Source organism: Clarias gariepinus, chromosome 8 (genome assembly GCF_024256425.1).
Source record: "Clarias gariepinus isolate MV-2021 ecotype Netherlands chromosome 8, CGAR_prim_01v2, whole genome shotgun sequence".
NCBI classification, from domain to species: Eukaryota; Metazoa; Chordata; class Actinopteri; order Siluriformes; family Clariidae; genus Clarias; species Clarias gariepinus.
The window spans coordinates 8,901,738-8,921,548 of NC_071107.1; the positions used below are offsets into that span (position 1 = coordinate 8,901,738).

Genomic DNA, 19,811 nt, shown 5'->3' on the forward strand with positions numbered 1-19,811 from the left:
CCCTAAGTAGTTTCTTTGAGAGGATTTAAATTAGCATTTGTTTTAAGGGCTTTTTGAATGAGGTCGAAAGAAGAAGAAGAAAAAAGATTAACAACCTTTAGACAAAAATGCCTCAAAATGCCTTAAGACTTTCCTGTAATACCTTAGGGTTTTTTGTTTTGTTTTTTTCTCATTTTTCTTGCTACCTACAGCCATGACATTTAACCTTCCAGTAAGTTGTAATTTGAGTCAGGAAGTTAACACAGTGGCACTACACAAGTGCACAAGCAACCATGTGCTGGCCATTTTTATGACACATTTACACATACCTAAAATGTTTGTTAAGAACTCTTTAAAAATATTTGATTATGACATCAACATGCAAACATGGACAACAAACAACTCTCTTTTCCTGTGGGAGACATTTTTCTGTAAGCTGACATCACATTAGAGGGGAGAGTCATTACAAATCAATGTAAAGTTCAAACTGCCTGGTTGTCTTTTTCCAACAATTAAACATTCATTTATGGATGAGGGAGGAAATATTTTAGATCAACATTATCAAAAGACCATCTAAGCAATTATATTTTTGGACAATGGTGTTCTGCACTTTAGTATTTTTCCAAAGATATGCAATATCTGTAACACGCCTGAACAACATTACTAAGCCATGTTGTGTTGTGTTATATCTTCCCTAAATCTGAGCAGGCTTTGGGATGTCAAATGTAAACAAAAAGATAATACAACCTGCGCATATACAAGGACTGCACGCCAACTACTATCAGAAACTGTGTTGTGCCCACAACAGCTATATAAAGTATATACTAGAAATGCACCGAGCGATTGGCCTTGGATGTTTTTTCACTTGATCTGTGATTGGCCGATCAGCCTCAGATTTGACCTATTTTGTGCCAGGCATGCATTAGCTCCCAAGTGGCTTAACAGAAAAGCAGAACACAACCGTCTGCAGTGGGAAGTCTAGGTATATTGGCCACACACTCAGGGGTAAGGGGTACTTGCACTGTAGTCACACACTGGCCAATTATAGGCATCTGTTGAACACAGGTGGATAGTGCTTTCATCCTGACTCATAACTGTGCAGGGGTTAGTAGGTATCTTAGCTAAGGTAAGATTAGCTTTGTATCTTGTAAAGAAAAAGGATAATTCAGAGGCAATTAATAACAACTGTGGTATATAGTGGTATATAGTACCAGACCGTACCAGCCTTCTTTCATCCATGGCATGAGCAGCAGTTTGAAATAATGCGGTCGGCTAGCAACATTTTTTTGGGAAGAAGCACATGATCACCTTTGCTCTGCCTAGTTTGTAGCAGTTGCCTCGTTTTCAGTTAGACTTTATTTGTATTTGTATAAAAAAAAAGCTCTGTCCAGTAGTAACCTAGAGCACTTTTTTATTTTGAGATTTGTTTGAGTGAGAAAAATTGGTGTGACCTTATTTAGTTTTAAATAAATTTTTTCAACGATATGAATTTTACATTAAACTAAATTTACAAAAATATTTCTGCATACTGTCAATTATAGGTATCAGGAAGAAAAATCTCAAATCAACCGAAATTGAAATCAGCACATCACCAAAGTCAGAAATCGGAAACGGCAAAGAAATTTGTAATCATTGCATCTCTAAAACAGTTCAGATTTAAAAGTCTACATTTTTGCGAAGTTTAGTTAGCATAATCAACATTTTCTTTCTACACAAAATATAATCCACAATAATTATGCTGTCTGTTGTAGAAAACACAAAAGCTCACACAAAGTCATTAATTCATGAATGCTCCAAACCAACAGTTTTAAATAAAACATTATGTGATTTTACCCTTTTGATTGATGTGTGCATATTAATTACAGAATTTAATGTTCATTCTATTTATTATGCAATAATTCTTTTGAAATGCATGGAAACATCAACATGCAGGAGGTTCAGGTTCAGGAAGTTCTGATCTTGCTTACCTTGCTCATCCATGTAGAGACGCGTGTAAAAGACCTGCAAGGAGAAATCCCGTGAGATGGAACTTATTCCTGGTCCCTGCAGAACAGCAAGAGCTTCTAATGGCAACTCCAGCAACAGAGAGTCTGCTAAAACTACTACAGATTCGCCATGCTCTGAAAGTAATAAAATATGCACAAGACATACAGCCTTCTATGAATGTGCACTCATTCCCAAACATCAATCTACATCTACAACAAACATGCTCAATGCACTTATGTGAGGGTGTCTGCCAAATGCCACTAATGGAAATATAAATTACTTGATGGAAGGGTTTCATTTTTATCAGCAACACATCTTTTTCTACCTAAAGAAAGGACCATTAAATATCTACACAAAACACCCATGAATACTCATGGACAACCCATGCTGAAATTATTTGATACAAGGTATAGCGACTTGCATCTATATCTAATGGGACAGGCTATGTTGAGACTGACGAATGGATTTGTCTTCTATAAGCATAAGTGCTACTATGCGTTAATTATGTTGGCACTAAAGCAGTGATTACCAGGCAAAGCTTTATCTGTAGCCGCTCCCTCTTTTTTATCTTTGGGCCGGGCTGCCTCATCGATGATTAACGATTGAGAGCACTGGCTGAAAGAGACAGGAAGAGAACAAAAAGGAAAAATACATGCAGAAATAAATAAATGTAAAAACAGGGATTTACTCAGGTGAACTCTTATTGGTACCTGCTTATGTACATGTATACTAAAGAGAGTGATATAGACTAATGCAAAATGTTCCTCGTTTACCTGTTGCGTTAATTATAATAATATTAACATTAAGATACGAGGCGATAACAAATAGTTTCAAGATTAGTTTTATAACACGACAACAGATGGCAACACAAGGCTTCATGCGCAGTCACAGAGAGCTCAGAATTTCATTAGTCAGTGTGCCAAAAGACATTGTCCTGTGTACATCAGGAGCTGTGCAACTGGTGCTATTCAGGCCACCTACATTATCACGTCTGCTATTTCATCACGGACAAGATGTTAGAATAAACAGTGAACGTGAAAGAGCGGAAGAACATAACTGGAAGACGGCAAGAAATCAGGAAGACCTTCAATGAGCTCAAGCCATCAACTTAAGCATGAGATATTCCATCAACTTAAGCATGTGGATTGTTCTTCGTTGCAGATGAAGAGCCTATCATTCCCGTGACTAAATAGTGTGCTTTAGTTTTCTAAATTGGATTCTTCTCCACTGGTAAGGTAGGTTTTTAACTTTTGTACTGTTTTTGAAAACACACTTAGTTCATACTGTATACTGTACCTAGTTTTTGCTGTTTGGTAGTGTTGATTGCAGTGTGATTGAAGTAGGTCTAAAGCAATTAGTTCTCAGGTAATTAATCAAGAGTAGTTTCAGGCTTCCTTAAGGTGTGAATTGTGGGCAGGGCTTAGCTACATATATTGAAGGTTAATAAGAATATTCTGCAACAAAGGTAGTGCACAGAGAATTGATTATAAAAACTTGTAACTTCTTGGCAAACAAGAGTTTAAGACAGTTACCTCAGTCTAGCATGTGTCTTCAACCTATCGCTGTCAGTTCTCACAGACCAAGATGGTTTTACTCACACAGCAGAGGCAGATCTCCCAGAAACCTCATCTACCCTCCAGTACCGTCTCATTGTCCTGCACTGGTGGTAGGTGGGCTCTGGAACTGCCAATCTGCTGTAAAGAAAGCAGACTTTATCTCTGCCCTAGCTACTCATTACTCTTTTGACTTTCTGGCACTAACTGAGACCTGGATATCTTCTCAGAACTCAGTTACACCGGCTGCCCTATCCTCTGCCTATGTATTTTCTCACACTCCACGAGAAACTAGCAGAGGTGGTGGTACGGGTCTCCTCTTGTCCAAGAGATGGTCCTTCTCGCCCATCACCCTGTCTCATCTCAGTTTTTCATCATTTGAATTTCATGCAGTTAAGGTAACCTCTCCAATTAACCTCCACATCTTAGTTATTTACCGTCCTCCTGGCTCTCTAGGAAACTTTCTAGATGAAATGGACATACTTCTTAGTCTTTTTCCTTCTGCTAACACTCCTCTCACTGTTCTAGGAGATTTCAACCTTCCATCTGATAAACTCCAATCCTCTTTCCTTCTCCCTCTTCTTAACTCCTTCTCTTTAACTCTAAACAGCTGCCCTCCTACACACAAGGCAGGAAATTCTCTCGACCTTGTTTTCTGCCGCCCTTCCCCAGTCACAGATATAACTACTATTCCTCTTCATAAATCTGATCATTACCTGGTATCCTTCACCATAACCCTTCCCATTCTATGTAAACCTAACCACCAAAATGTCTCTTTTACCCGCAAAAACCTTCACTCTGTCTCCCCTTCCTCTGTGTCTTCATACACCCTATCATTCCACCCAGACTCCTTCTCCTCTTTACCACTAGAGACTGCGACTGAAACTTTCCTCTCCTCTCTCTCCTCATCCATAAATCTCCTTTGCCCGCTGTCATCTAAACCAAGGAAGACGTCTTGTCCTGCTCCTTGGCTATCTGATGTACTGCGCAACAACAGGAGAGAATTAAGAACTGCGGAGAGAAGATGGAAGAAATCACAGCTTGATGGAGATCTCATCTCTTACCAGACTCTTCTTTCCAAATTCTCATGTGATGTGACTTCTGCCAAAACTACCTTCTTCAGACAAAAGTTGGAAGCGTCTGCACATGATCCTGGCAAACTCCACAACAATATCTCCTCACTACTCAACCCACCGACTCCTCCTGCCCCTTCCTCTCTGACTGCTGACGATTTTGCCACATTCTACGATGGGAAGATTGCAGCAATCCGCCAGTCCTTCGCTCTCAACCAAACTCCTAAGGCAAAACCTCAGGACCTTTCCTTCCCTCCTTTAGCAGAATTTTCCAACTTGTCATCTGACGAGATTCAACAGATCATCTCGTCATCTAACCCCACCACCTGTTCATTAGACCCAATCCCTTCCACAATGCTCCAGGCCATCTCACGAGACCTCCTTCCCTTCACCACAGCCATCATCAACCAATCCATATCATCTGGTCATGTTCCTGCCGCTTTTAAGAAGGCGAGGGTTATTCCCATCCTCAAGAAACCCTGCCTGGACCCATCAGAAGTTAACAACTATCGCCCGGTATCACTGCTCTCTTTTATTTCCAAAATTCTTGAAAGAACGGTTTATAATCAAATGTCTCTTTATCTCTCACAGAACAACCTTAATGACCCAAACCAATCTGGATTCAAAGTGGCACATTCCACAGAGACAGCTCCATGCTGCTAGATCTGCTAAACTTTCATCTGTCCTCATCCTCCTGGACCTGTCAGCTGCATTTGACACCGTAAACCACAAGATTCTATTATCTATTCTTACAAGCCTTGGAATTTGTGGAACAGCGTGGCAATGGTTTGCTTCTTACCTAAAAGATAGGTCATATGAGGTAACATGGAGGGGATCTACATCTGCCCCACGTAGAACTTGGTCCTCTTCTGTTCTCCCTCTATACCCGGTCTCTTGGTAAGGTCATATCATCGCATGGATTCTCATACCACTGTTATGCAGACGACACCCAACTTGTTCTCTCCTTTCCTCCCTCTGACACTCAGGTTTCCACCCGGATCTCAGCATGTCTGGCAGACATCTCATTTTGGATGGCTGCTCATCAGCTGAAGCTCAATCTCAGTAAAACCGAACTGTTGTTTATCCCTTGTGACTCATCTCCAGGTCAAGACCTTGTGATATCCATGGACAACAACCAAATCACTCCCTCAACCACTGCCCGCAATCTTGGGGTAACCGTGGACAATCATCTGTCATTTTCCCCACACATCGCTAACCTTACTCGCTCTTGTCGATTTCTTCTTTACAATATCAGAAGAATTCGCCCATTTCTTTCTTCACAGGCTACTCAGGTGCTTGTTCAGTCCCTTGTTATTTCAAGACTGGACTACTGCAACTCACTCCTGGCAGGCCTGCCTTTGTCCACGATTCGTCCTCTGCAACTGATCCAGAATGCAGCAGCACGACTCGTTTTTAACCTTCCCAAGTTCTCCCACACCACCCCACTCCTCCGCTCCCTGCACTGGCTTCCTGTAGCTGCCCGCATCAAATTCAAAACACTGATGCTTGCCTACAAAGCTAAAAATGGCCCAGCACCCACTTACCTCTCTGCGCTAATTACACCACACACTGCACCACGTTCCCTCCGATCCTCCAGCACTGCTCGCCTCATCCCACCATCTCTCAGGGATCGAGGGCGGCATTCATCCAGGCTCTTTTCTGTTCTGGCACCTAGGTGGTGGAATGAACTTCCTCTAGATGTCCGTACATCAGAGACTTTGAGAATCTTTAAACGACGACTCAAGACGCATCTGTTTCTCCAGTACTTGGACTAACCCCCCCCAAAAAAAAAAAAACCCTCTTCTCAGATGTGTTGGACTAATGGTACTTAGTTATTAACCTAGTTAACCCAGTGTAAGTATGTATCCAATGTTGTAAACATTAAAGCACTTTTTGTAAGTCGCTCTGGATAAGAGCGTCTGCCAAATGCCTAAATGTAAATAAGGCGAGGCAGCTCCGCAGCTTCACCAAGTGCAGGCTCATTGTCTATTTCAACATTCTCGGCACTGTGCATCCAGAAATCATCCTGCCAGGTTTTAAGGCGTCTGCCGGAGGATGTACGACAAAAGCGAACAAATCTGTAGCATGCAAATCTTGAAACTTTTTTGATACCCCCTCGTAACAGACTAAAAGACAAATACCTGCCATGTTACAGTAAATCATTTAGACTGGGGTTCTTTATTCTAGTCCCAGAGTCTCACTGCCTTGGACAAACTGAACTTTCCTTACTGCTGTCACTCCTGATTAAAACTGAGCAGTCATTTATAAAGTCCTTTATGAGCTGGTTCAGGTGTGTCAGCAACAAGGCAAATTAAAATGAGCAGGACCATGGGGGTCCCAGTCCTAGATTTAAGTGCCCCTATGCTTTCCAGATTTTTTTTTTTTACTTGGGGAAACCCAGATGCCAACAAACAATGAATACAAGCACAGTGGCACAGGGATGCATACAGTATAGATCGTAAAGCAGCTTGTGTACATTTCAGCTGCACTTCTTATCAAAACTTAGACAGCCTGACAGATCAAGCAATAGTAACAGAAGTAGCTTAGTAGCTTCTTACTCTGAGCGTGTGTGCGCACCTGAAACATGAGAAGTCAAACTGAGAGATGACCGGATGCAGATAGTCGTCCATTCCTTTAACCACAGCTTGAAAATGCTCCCTTAACTCTTGTTCTGTAGTTTGTTTCTGTACAGTAAAAAGAAAGGACAAGAAAATATGGAGTAAAGAATTTACTAGTAAAGATTTTTTTTTGTACAGGGAGATAATGATTAAGATAGAAATAACATTTTGGCCCGTATTCACAAAGCTTCTTAGAATTCTTTCAGAGAGGCAACCAATTTCCACGCAGTGGTTGCTATATTAAAGTTCTTACATTTATTTACCATACTGATTTATTACTTGTTGTAATAAAATTTTAGATTGATGGGAGCAGCTCTGTTTTAGTTTCTCTAACAGCACCTCTGACAGTAGTCGGGAAAGAAAAAAAAGTTGCATACTTTATATTTCTCAGTGATATGGAAAGCTGTATTTTTTGTCTCGCTGACTTGTGAAGAAAATAAAGTGTAGTGAGGACCTTTCGATCAGCAGCCGTTAAACACAGAACCAGCTCTACTTTATTGCATATCAGTTAGTTAGTTACTCATCATCTGTACCACTTTATCCGTATATAGGGTCACGAGTGTGTGTGTGTGTGTGTACCAGCTGTTTGTTTTCATCATTCTGCACAGCATTTCTCAGCCAGCAGGACTCTTTGATCATGGTTTGTGCAGCGAGTTGTCGGAAGGCTTGGGCTTGCTCTCGAAGCTGGAGCAGGACAGACGGCTGCACCCGGGCCCTGGCCACCCTTGAACATGCTAACCCACCTGCAGCAGCACAATTTTTTTCTTGAAGATGCATGCTATTTCAGGCAGGTCTGAACAGTAATAAGTCCCACTGAGCAAATACTTGGTTTAAAACACTGTGCGCCCCTCTTCATATCCTGGACATTCAACTCTTAATAGTGCATTCTGAGTAGAACTTTTTCTTTACTTTACCTTAGTCTAACTACAGTATAACCTTAAATGTGGCTTAGCAACACTGCAATACAGAAAATTTATTTAAAAAGTATACAAAGAAATGAACACAAAACTTACATACTGACATACTATTCTGTACATCTATATGAGCAGGGCATGGAAGAAATTCAACAGGGAAGTGATAAGACTTTACCTGCTGTATGCAGACCTTTAACTTTCTGACTTTCAGATGACTTTTCCGATTTTGCCATTTCATAAAAAGCCCCATAGAGCACTGAACTGCAAGAGAAAAACAGAGTAATACTGGGGCCCACAAAGTTTAAATATTACGTTTACACTGATTCATATGAATTCATTATGATTGATGAAGCGTCAGAATTATTAGATGCACAATGCATTTTGCTACATAACTTTGTATGCATGTGTATATTTATAAAAGTGCAGTGTGAGCCGCACCATGTCAGCAACCTTTACAATCGCTGTATCACTAAGCATCACTTATAGCACCCTCTAGCAGTGAAGCCCTGAAACTGCATTAAATGTACTGCTTGTAGAATGCAATATCTTATTCAGTGCACAACATAATGAAATGCTATCAGATGGCATATAGGGTAAACAAAGGCATGCATTTAAGGTTACACATGCACAAGCTGGAAATTTGGAAAAGCTGTGATACTGTAAAAATCCCTCATTATTGTTGTATTTAGACTTGAAATGTATTGCAACATGCATTATAGTATTATAATGTGCCCACTGGTATAAAAAAAAAAACTAAACAAAAATGGACAGTGATACAACTGCAGCATTTTTAAAGCCATCACCCTCAAATTCCTGATCAAATAAATATATATGATTTAATTTCTATTTCAAATGTCTGCAACTCTGCAACTTCTTTTGAGCACCACAGTCAGTAACTAAGATTAATCATACTCACATGATGGACAGTAAAGCCTTTTCAGACATGGGATACGTAACGCTGATAGCTTCAATCAGTTAACAAATAAAACTCAAGTGGCACGGATCCGTGCTGGCATAAAGTCTTATACAGAATGTTGTTTGTCGACAAAGGAGGCTTCAGACATCGAACTGTGCATTTGGGTTTTTGCATATGTCAGATAGGACCAAAATTATTACCTTTATAATTTGTAAATTTGACCTTTACCAAAATATGGGAATGACTTCACAAAAATGTTGACTTCACCAAATGCTCGTATTATTATAATTTGTCAACATTTACAGTGAAGCATTTCGCAGACGCCTTATCCAGACGACTTACATTTTTATCTCAATATACATCTAAACAGTTGTGGGTTAACTTGCTAAAGGGCCCAGTAGAGGACAACTTACTGGTCGTGGGATTTAAACCTGGGACCTTCCGAACCGTAGTCCAATGCCTTTACCTATGGCTTGTTAGGAAGTTTTACTTATTTATGTGTGTCTTCCTGTGTTGGCACAGAAACAGAATATGAGATTGTGTATGTTTGTTTGTTTGCTTAAAAGCAATAAGGGTTTTGAGCAAAACCTCAATAAGGGTGACAAAATGATGTAAATCTTTGCTTTGATTTGATTAAATATGCATTTATTTATGCTGAATAAACACTACACCATGTGAATTTTAAACTGTCACTTGACACTTGACTGTGATTATTAATAAACCTACTATACACACAAAATCAGGGTTCTCAAAGTCTGGACTCTGGTCCGTATCCGGACCCCACAGCAAGTCGATCTGGACCCAGCCCACACCTCAAATTAGCAATGCAATATTACAAGGTAATAAAGTGTATGTTCCTACCTTCTAATAACACTAAAAAACGTGATATATTCAACAATAAAGTGTTAGTTTTTTAGTCTATTAGGAGATCGTTGCGGCGAACCTGGCCTGAGATTAAGGCTAAATGTAATAGTTTCCCTGTTCGACATCGTTATGTACCTATACGGTGAGGATGTTACCATACAAATACGCAAATAAAAGGTCAGTGTCTCCATCTACTGACCTTTTCTGCCAAGGTTTAGGTAGCTACCTATATTCACTCTTTCTGTCCTCCTTGATCACGTTGTAAAATTCTTTGTTTTTTTATTTTTGCTCCAAGGATTGATGTAAAGCACAATGGCAGATGCCACAAAAGCACAAGCTCACAAGCACTTTGGACGGGAGGAAAAAGCGGCGTTTTACACACGTTTTTAAACGTGACATGTGAATTGACCCTTTAAGCATCATGAAACTGGGACTTAAAATATATATAATTAGTGTCTTTTGTTGTCTATAAAACACCTATAAACTTTTTTATGTTGAAAGTTGGAGCTGTTTAGGTTTACAAACAACAATTTGCACTAAATTTGAATATATTTTGAATCTTTCTGACACTTGAATGTAAATGACTTTAAAGTTAGAGTTGGTTTGGTTTAAGCTTCTGATTGCAGTCAAAAAGTGTCATTTTTCTTACTATGTTTGAATGTATTTGTCTCAGACTGCCTTAAGCTCGAATGCATGTTGCTTGTAAACTGTAACCTTGTGCTAGTTGTGGTATGTTTTTAGTTATCTATGAATGTTAGCAGGTCCAACACAGAAGGACTGCTGTTGTGACTTCTATGTAAAAATGACCAGGGTCCTCAGGCATGAATTGGCATGTCCAGATGCTGTCATATTAATAGAAAGAAGTTTGCATGTCTGAAAGGGTATGATAGCAGCTCCTGGTAATAAAGTTATTGTGATTACACATTTATACTTACTAATGGTTGCTGCATATACATGGTCAGAAGTAGTAATTCCACAACAGAATAAATTGAAAAATTAGGTTCAATGTATAAAAATGTATGTACTATATGTATAGTTAATACAATACTGTGCAAATGTCTAACGCACCGTATGTTTTTTAGTACAAACTTCTCATGCATGGTTATTGTTTGACTCTGTTATTAAGTTTATATATTTTTTTTTTAAATTCGGATTTTCAAACATTAGATTTCCAGGAAAATATCTGCACACTAGAAAAGATCGATGTTGTGCAAAAGACTGCTATTCAGACAAAAACAACAAAAAAGAAAAGAAAGCTTCTGGGTTTTGCTGCATGACAAAAAATCAGGTGTGACTGATCCTCAGAAGGACTGTGGCTGGTTCTACAGGATGTTCAGTAAAACTAAGCGGCTAATTTTGTTATAAAAACTGCAGAATTTCTATCCAAGACTATATTTTAAACAAAGGTTCACAACATTGATTACTGACTTTGTTTCATTAATTACTGTATACTGCTTTGTATAGTATTTTTTTAATGTACTAAAAAATGTTAAGACATCATTGCTCTACAGCATTGTGTCTAATATTTTGTACGTGTCCACAAGGTTGGGGTGATTAGGCCAATAGACAGGAAAAATGCTTTTTACCAAAAAATTTACCAAAGAGCTTCTCCTCTGTATGTTTGTATAACACACTACTCTGTTTAATAAAAATACAGTATGTCCTCACCTGTCTTTATTATGCTGCAACAACAGAATTTTGAGATTGGGTGGCAGTTCTCCCAGGAAGTTCTGATGGTTAGGGTTTACAATCAGTTGCCTGTAGGCCTAAGGTGGTTAAAACATAAAACAGTGTAAGCAGCCGTAGTGAAAACAAAGAAGTTGTGAATCTCGCTTTAGTGCCTGTTGTCACTTGCATTGGGGGAATTGCTTATCACCCCTTCAGTGTGTACTACTCCACTTTCAACTGCACAGGTGTGTCTGAACATGAAATGATTTTTGTTCTAGTCTAGGGTTTAAAAGAGCAGCACCTTGGATATTGTCTGGAGTGAGTGGTCAATGGCTGAAAGCAGACTGTGCTGGCTGGGCTGAGATAATTTCAGGTTGTTCTGTAGGCCCAGAAGCGCCGCCAACTGAGATTGACTACTGTCCCAACAGGCAGCACGTAACACTCTGGACATCTCGGTACAGCACACACAGCTCTGAGATCAGTGGAAAGGCAGGGTAATCGTTAAACAGTAAAAATAAAAAGTAAGAACATTAACGTGCATACAGTATAAACCGTCCTTTACTCCCAAAACCATGTATGTATAATAAAAACAAACCCAGAAAAATTTAAATCTCTCTCTCTTTCTCTCTTTATATATATATATATATATACTGTATACATATACACAATATATACACATCCTTTAGCAAAATATAACTTTATTTACAAACCATTATCTACATGATTGACATTTGTTTGTAAGCACACACAAAGTCATCTCTTGCACTCATGATGAACATGTGTGAACACATCAGGCGTTATTCATATAATTTTGATTGTGTAAAGCTGCTTTGGGACAATGCCAATTGTTAAAAGCGCTATACAAATAAAATTGAATTGAATTGAATATAATTGCATAATTAGATTATTTTTACCCATGTATGGAAATTTTTAAAACACCCAATAGTTGTGCACTGGGACGTAAAAGGCTAATCTTTACCCTAATATTATATCACTTTGCATCAGATAATGTGCGCGAGGTCTTTTTATTTAACAGTAGAAGAACTTATAACCTGTAGCAGGGCGAGGTACTGGCCTAAGACAGCTGGGTCGTTCTTGCTGTGAGACTCCAGTAGCTCTTCGCAGACATATGAGAGTAGCTCAGGCAGGTTTTGCTGCAGCCCAAGATTCAAAGCCTCAGTTAGAGTTTCACTGGCCTGCGCCAGCATCTGCTGTACTCCCTTTCCATTGTTCTGTAGGACAGCACATGCAACAACTCATGAAACGGGTCACACTTATTAGCGGAGATTTGTATGTGTGCAATTATTTTTAACCACCAAAAGTGAGAGAAATACTGTATATACTCATATCCGAATAGGAATTATGTACACAAAATTAGGTTATGTAATACAGATTTAAATCAGATGTTATTATACATTAGGATGAATAATGTTTGAATTTCAAACTATTGAAGCAAAATTAATTTGGCAACATTAAAGATGTTGAAAGACAACTGAAATTCTGACACTTTCGATCTGGTCTAATAATGGTGAATTAAACAACCTATAAACCAGGCCAGATTATTTTAATTTATTAATTAAAATAATTTATTCCTTGTTTTGAAAAGCAGATACTTTGGGCCAAGAGGAGAGGACAATACACCACAGAGGTAGTGGACAGTCCTTTTGCGAGCTAAACCTTGTAATTTTAAATGGAGACGTGCAGCAAGTGCGCTCATAATATAGAGCAACACAGTCAAGATAAAAAATCTCAAATTTTCATAATGCCGCAAGTGCACAGCAGCTCATGTGACAAGAACCAACCAATCAGATTCACTCTTTCCCCTCCTCCTTGATCATGGTGAAATTCTCCATGTATTCTTCTTTCTTGAAGAAGAAAAGCACGCCCCCATCAAGTCTACTACCTCCAGATTGGGAATGACTGCTGTCTGGCTCACGGATTGCATAAATTGTCTAAATTCTGGATTACATTAAAAAAAAAAAAAACCTAAATAACTGAGTACTTAAATGGCGGATCTAACACGTTAGATTACCTGTTACATCAAAAAAGTAATCCAAGTACAAAATAACACATTACACCCAACACTGTTAGTGGACATACTACAGATTGTGCTCTTATCTAAAAATTGTGGACTTCTGAGGTAGTGACACTTCATTTGTGCATTGTGCAGCACCACACACACTATGAGGTGTACTACTTTTGTATATCAGTATGTTCTGTCCTGTGATATTCTTTAGATAAGAGGTTACACTCAAAAGCATCCTACCCAAAGGAATGTAGGAATCTGTGAGAAAACAAATTGATTTGTGCTGCAGGTCCGTGAATGAGAAACTCGTTAGGGTTGTGTATGCAGACAGGGTATGTTCAGTCACACTCTTGGCAATGTCATTATAACTCTGACATATTAAAAAGTCCTTGTGAATGGAGCTTAATAACGATGTGTAATGTGTAATTAGTTTTTCCCACCCAATCACAGATGTGTGCGTGCGTTTGTCTTGGGCGACTACTCAACCTGCATTTCGTCACTTTTAATAGTGTCTTCTCCCTCTGCTCTGTTTTCCACCTGGTGCAACAGAAGGACTTGAATGAGTACTTTGCATATGATTAACAAATAAATGTTAATTAGAACAACTATTTACACAGTCAATCTTTGTATTAGTACTGATACTGATTTGAGAATTACAATTTCATCGTGCATACCAAGGCAAATATGGTCGATACGCTCCATAAATGCAGCAAATCACCAAAATGAACTAACAAGGACCAAGTAAAAAAGATGACAAAGAAACACAATGATTGTCTACACTAATTTAAATAATAATAAAATTAGACATGCTAAATAAGGAGCAGTGCTAAAATTATAAATGCAGTGGCCCCACATAACTGGTGTCAGACACCCCTGGCTTAGATTGTCTAGTAAATATACTTCTGATATGAAGAGTATACCATGATTGGCTTGTCCCACATATAAGTGGGGTAGAGTGGATCTCTCTGCAGTGCTAACAGCCTCAGGCACTTTCCCAACATGCCCAGTGTCTGCATTCTAGTTTCAACACAGTCCTTCATAAGAGACTGGACCACAGTCAGCTGGGTAAAGATCAGCTGACCCACAGACTGACCCATTGTTAGCCATTCCTGCAGGAGAAACACATGACATTTGTTGAATCCAAAATTCGAATGAATGAATGAAGTGCATATTGAATCTTAAGCTGCATTTTCTTGCAATTATTTCTGAATAGTTAAAAAATGATGAGACAATGTTATTAAATCTGGACAGACATTAAATGGCAAAAGGATTGAAAAACAAACTTGAAATACAAGTGTGTTTGGCATACATAACTATTATTTAATTAAACTAAAAGTTGCATCAGAAAGGGCATCCGGCGTAAAAAATTTTTTTAAAAGTTGTATGTGGATCGGATGGTCCACTGTGGAGGAGCCGAAAGATCAACAACAACATTTAATTAAACCGAAAACAGGAAAAGAATTTACTGCAGTGTTTAGGGACAATATATACTTATGGGAGAAATAAAGTTTACCCTTCTACAATTCAGCTTTTTATAAACAAGCGTTATATAAAACTCTCATGCGGCCACAAAAACAATAAAAACAAACAAAGAGATACATTAAATATATATATATATATATATATATATATATATATAAAACTTCTTGTAAAGATCACTTGGGATCATTGTTTTGTTGCAGGACTCGATTTTGGTCTACTGTAGCTTATATTACTGGATGGATAGTCTCACATTTTTCTCAACAATATTCTGCTTTAAAGCGGTGTTCATTGTCGTCTTAATGCCTGTAAATTTGCCATGTCCGCATAAAAAGAAAAGTCATACCCAGTAAGACTGAGGCAGAGATGTTTGGCATTCATGCACAGCGTCATGTTTGGCAAAAAAACATGTGTTTGGCATGTAACCACAAACACCTCATAACAATTGACAGGCATGGTGGTTAAGGGGTGTTTGTGGTCACATGCTTATGTCTGTTTTTTGCCAAATATGGCGCTGTGCATGAATGCCAAACATCTCTGCCTCGGTCTTACTGGGTCATTCGATAATACAGTGAAACCTCGGATTGTGAGTAATGCGGTTTACGGGAGTTCCGCAAGACTAGCAAAGATTTTTAATAAATTTTAACTTGAAAAATGAGCAAGTCTTGGTTTACGAGTATCGAGTAGCATGTATCACGCATGCGCTTCTTGTTTTGATGCAGAGCGTCACGTGATCACAACTGAGCCAATGGTTTTTCTCCCTCTTGCGGAATTGTGGGTAATTGTCTCCCCTGCTCGGTCTTAGTGTGTGTCTCTTACTGGTATAATCAACATCCGTGCACGGGTAAACTGTTTACTATAACCATGACCATGTGTGTGTGCGTAAAACATCTTTTATTTTGTGTTCGTATGTGTGTATACAGTGCACATGTACTGTTTATTATAACACACATGTGCGCACGCGTAAAGCAAAAGAAAGTCTCATTAGAGAGGTTAAGGATACATTTTCTCTCTCTTTTTTAGCATCCCGTTGTGTGCCCGTAATTTGACACCATGTATTTATTTTTTTCATTTATTTTTTTGGCCTGTGGAACGAATAATTTGAGTTTCCATTATTTCTTATGGGAAAATTTGGACCCGGACAGGTGATCTTGGACTGAATTTGCTGAGAGGACCCGCAACAGACCCGAAGGCTCTCCATTTGTAAACAATCCTTCTCGTCGCAAAATAATTAATTTAAAATTGTGTCTTGAGGCCTTTTAACTTTTCCAAGATTACTGAGCAGCACCAATCATTTCTCTGAGGTCATGGCTGATGTCCTCTTGGCATGATGTAGAAACACACCTGAGTGCTCCAGAACCCAAACTGTCCAAACTTCTTGTTTTGATGAAAATGCAGACACACTTCTCGATGATAAGTTAATCGTGTGCATTTCATTAGTAACACCTGTCCGGTAACTACCCTAACTTGATGATTATGAAAGAAAAAAAACATACTTATTTTTTCCCACCTGGTTTTTAAATGATTGTTTACTTTTTCAGCAAAATGGACTGCAGTGGGCTCCATGCCACCACAGCCAGGTCTGTCAGTTACAGCTTTCTTTAAAACGTTTGCACAATTCAAACATTTTACTGCAGCTAAAAGTGTCACAGCTGTATTGTGCAAAAACAAATGTTTGTTTAACATTTATGGAAGGTTCTCTAAAAGCTGTCTTTTCCATTATTTTAAGTCAGAGAATGTCTCATAGTAACTGTTACAAAACAATTAAATGCTACATGTTTCACAGTTAAATAACATTCAGTTCTAAACATCCAAGCATGTTTTATTGCTTACTCCTTAAATATTTTCTGTAATAACTAATTGCTAAATGAAAAATATCCACATTCATAGATACTTTTAATAACATGCCTCTAATATTTTTGATATGTTTTCCATATTGGCCACACTAAAAAACGTTTGTGCAGATGAATAAAATAACACTTGAATTTTTATTCTAGTTATGTGGTGCTATGAGTCTGAGAAGTGCGTTTTCTACCCTTTGTAGATCGTTAAGGTCTGCGGTGCTTCTTAAATACTCGTCCACAGCTCGCTCAGTGGAACTCATCCTGCTCCGGATTGTTGCTTGGACCGTTTCCTCTTCACAGTTCTTCTCCAGGATCAACAAACCAAGGTCAGCCAAAGCTAGCCTAAAACGCACAGACACGCGCATGGCAGGCAGCCAACACCACCCACCCTGAACACACACACACTCGCACTGTAAACAACATGCTTACTGTTTGCCAGCCTTTAAAATATATATACAAAAATAAAAATAAATACATGTTCAAATTCATGTAAGATCATGTAAGGTTATGTACTTTCTCTATCAAAGATATGGACATAAAAATAGAAAATCCTTAAAGGGATTGGGAGCTACAGCACTGGTCATAAATGATTCAAAAGCTTTATGAATCATAAAATCAATCATTATTATTTGAGAGTCAAAATTTGGATTCACTGCAGACTGTTTACATGATTATTTCCTAACCATTCGTGTTGTACAATGCTCAAAAGACTATGGGGTTTGCTGAAGGTCATGTGTAAAGCTCTCTGGCATCTTTTAAGAAAATACTTGCTATATTAATGAAATTATTACACTGTATGTGAGAATTTGTGGAAACTAGAGATGGGGGAAATAAATCGATTCAGATATGAATCAAGTGCATCAAATACCTTTGACTTGCCCTTTTCTCCAAACTTTGTGAGCGAATTAGTCTCAAACACACCCATTACACACAATTACACCTGTCTCAAAACATGCTAATTAGTAAAAAATTGCATACGTTGGAAAAAGCGTGTGTCTGTTAGAAGCCGCACGCTCCCACATGCTTGCAGTTGATATTTGAGACTTTGGAGGCACTTGAGGAGGGCATTGACGTTTTTTTATAATCCTACAGGTAGTGCATGTTTATATCCCGTGTGGTAGGAGTGAATTGTTTAGAAATAATAATTATGGTGGATGACAGAGAGACGTGCTGAATTAAGTATTAAATTCTTGCATTTAAATCATGTTTGTAGTGTTTAAATGCAGTCCTTGGTTTTTAAGTTAGAAAACCAATGTAATAAGAAATGGGCTACTTATTTTTTTAAAGGTTTAACATTGTAACAAAAGTGGGAAAAATGTAACATCGAATCGGGATATTTACAAAATCAAAATACTTATAAAATCACAGTTATATTTAAAATGGCACCTAGGTATCAGGATAATATTGTATCAGGATGTAACTGGTAATTCCTATCCCAAATGGAAACCGGTCTATGCATGATGTGTGAAGATCTATTTATACATATTTATAATTTAATAAACTAATTCAAATTCAATAAAAATAATAATTCTGAAGAATTTTTCACTTGACATTAATGTCTCCCTGTCTTTCACAAAACAAGTTAAAACAATATGATCGGTCCAGGAATCTGATTGCTTCGGCACTTATGACTCCCCCAACACAGTTTGAGTGTTTATTTTCTAATTTAGCATAAACAACCGCTGAAGAGGATGCCAAAATCCTCCAGTTGGAAAACTGAAACAAAACAAATTACTGCCTCACACTAAGACACATTCACACAGCTAATAAACTCATAAAATCTCATCACATAGACTGTCAGGATATAATAATAATGTTTCCTGCAGCAACAGAAAACTGCTGGTCAGGAGGTAAATAATCTGTTAAAATTATAATGAGGGCCACAGCGATAAGCAGGAATGGTTATTATTTGGACAGTCTATGTGACATTGGCTGTCATAGTCTCCAGCTGTTACTGACCCATTCTGCAGTCATGAATTTGTTATGAGACACCTCAATTTATTTATGAAAGAAATATCTTAAATATCTTAATTGGAAAAGAATAAGTGAATATAAGCAAGGCATTTCAATTGTCTGGTGTCTTATTTGATCTGTATTCCCATTTCACCCCCAATGTTTATGATGGGCTTCAGATTAACCATGACTCTGATCAGAGTAACATATTAGTGAATAAAATGATAAAATTTAAGCAGATATGTGCACCTAACACATCTTTTCATATGGCTCATAGCATATTTAAAAAAAAAAGTCAAATGTTATATACTATACACTTACAGAACACTTTATTAAAAATGCCTGTACACCTATTCATACATCAATGCAATTATCTAATGTGGTAGCAGTGTAATGAATAATATCATGCAGGTACAGACCAGCTGCTTCAGTAGTTGGTAAAAGTGACTTATCGTTGTACAAGTATATGCATTATTATAACTTAATTTTCAGGTTTATATACAGTACATAAACGGGTACCTCTTGAGTTGGGAGAACGCTGAGGCATCTGGAAAGTACTTCCTCCTGAAGGGATCCAGCCTGCTGTGTGAGTGAGATCGCATCAAGCAAATGCCGTTGTTTCTTTTCTTTTGTGGAGCTGAAAATAGCCAGCATTCTTCATAAAATGAAAAAAAAAAATAAAAGGGATAAGTCAAGTAAAACTTGAAGTGAACTTTTCTGAATTTTTTCATATAAATAATATAAATGTATAAGGTAATATATATATAAAATCATCAATAAAAAATGTAAGGTAAATGGTAAATTGTTTTGTAGGATGAGTCAAAAAATTGGCGGTCCCTTCGATGATCCCTGACCTTTATTTTGTGGAGCTTTAACATCCAATACAGTGCCTTGCAAAAGTATTTATACCCCTTGACCTTTTCTAAATTTTGTCATAT

General features: G+C 38.1%; 1 protein-coding gene across 2 annotated transcripts in view; it reads right to left on the reverse strand.

Annotated features, from left to right (window-relative positions):
* LOC128528489 (cilia- and flagella-associated protein 46) overlaps window positions 1-19,811 on the reverse strand; it is a 74,370-nt gene that overhangs the window by 12,712 nt on the left and 41,847 nt on the right. For both annotated transcript variants that reach the window (XM_053501333.1, XM_053501334.1), the window contains 12 exons: window positions 19,393-19,528; window positions 17,112-17,309; window positions 14,518-14,706; window positions 14,084-14,134; window positions 12,624-12,803; window positions 11,873-12,043; window positions 11,572-11,669; window positions 8,299-8,384; window positions 7,789-7,952; window positions 7,169-7,275; window positions 2,495-2,580; window positions 1,947-2,099 (listed from right to left, as the gene is read on the reverse strand). In XM_053501333.1, the coding sequence (XP_053357308.1) occupies window positions 1,947-2,099; window positions 2,495-2,580; window positions 7,169-7,275; window positions 7,789-7,952; window positions 8,299-8,384; window positions 11,572-11,669; window positions 11,873-12,043; window positions 12,624-12,803; window positions 14,084-14,134; window positions 14,518-14,706; window positions 17,112-17,309; window positions 19,393-19,528 (1,619 nt within the window). The remainder of the gene's footprint in view (window positions 1-1,946; window positions 2,100-2,494; window positions 2,581-7,168; window positions 7,276-7,788; window positions 7,953-8,298; window positions 8,385-11,571; window positions 11,670-11,872; window positions 12,044-12,623; window positions 12,804-14,083; window positions 14,135-14,517; window positions 14,707-17,111; window positions 17,310-19,392; window positions 19,529-19,811) is intronic.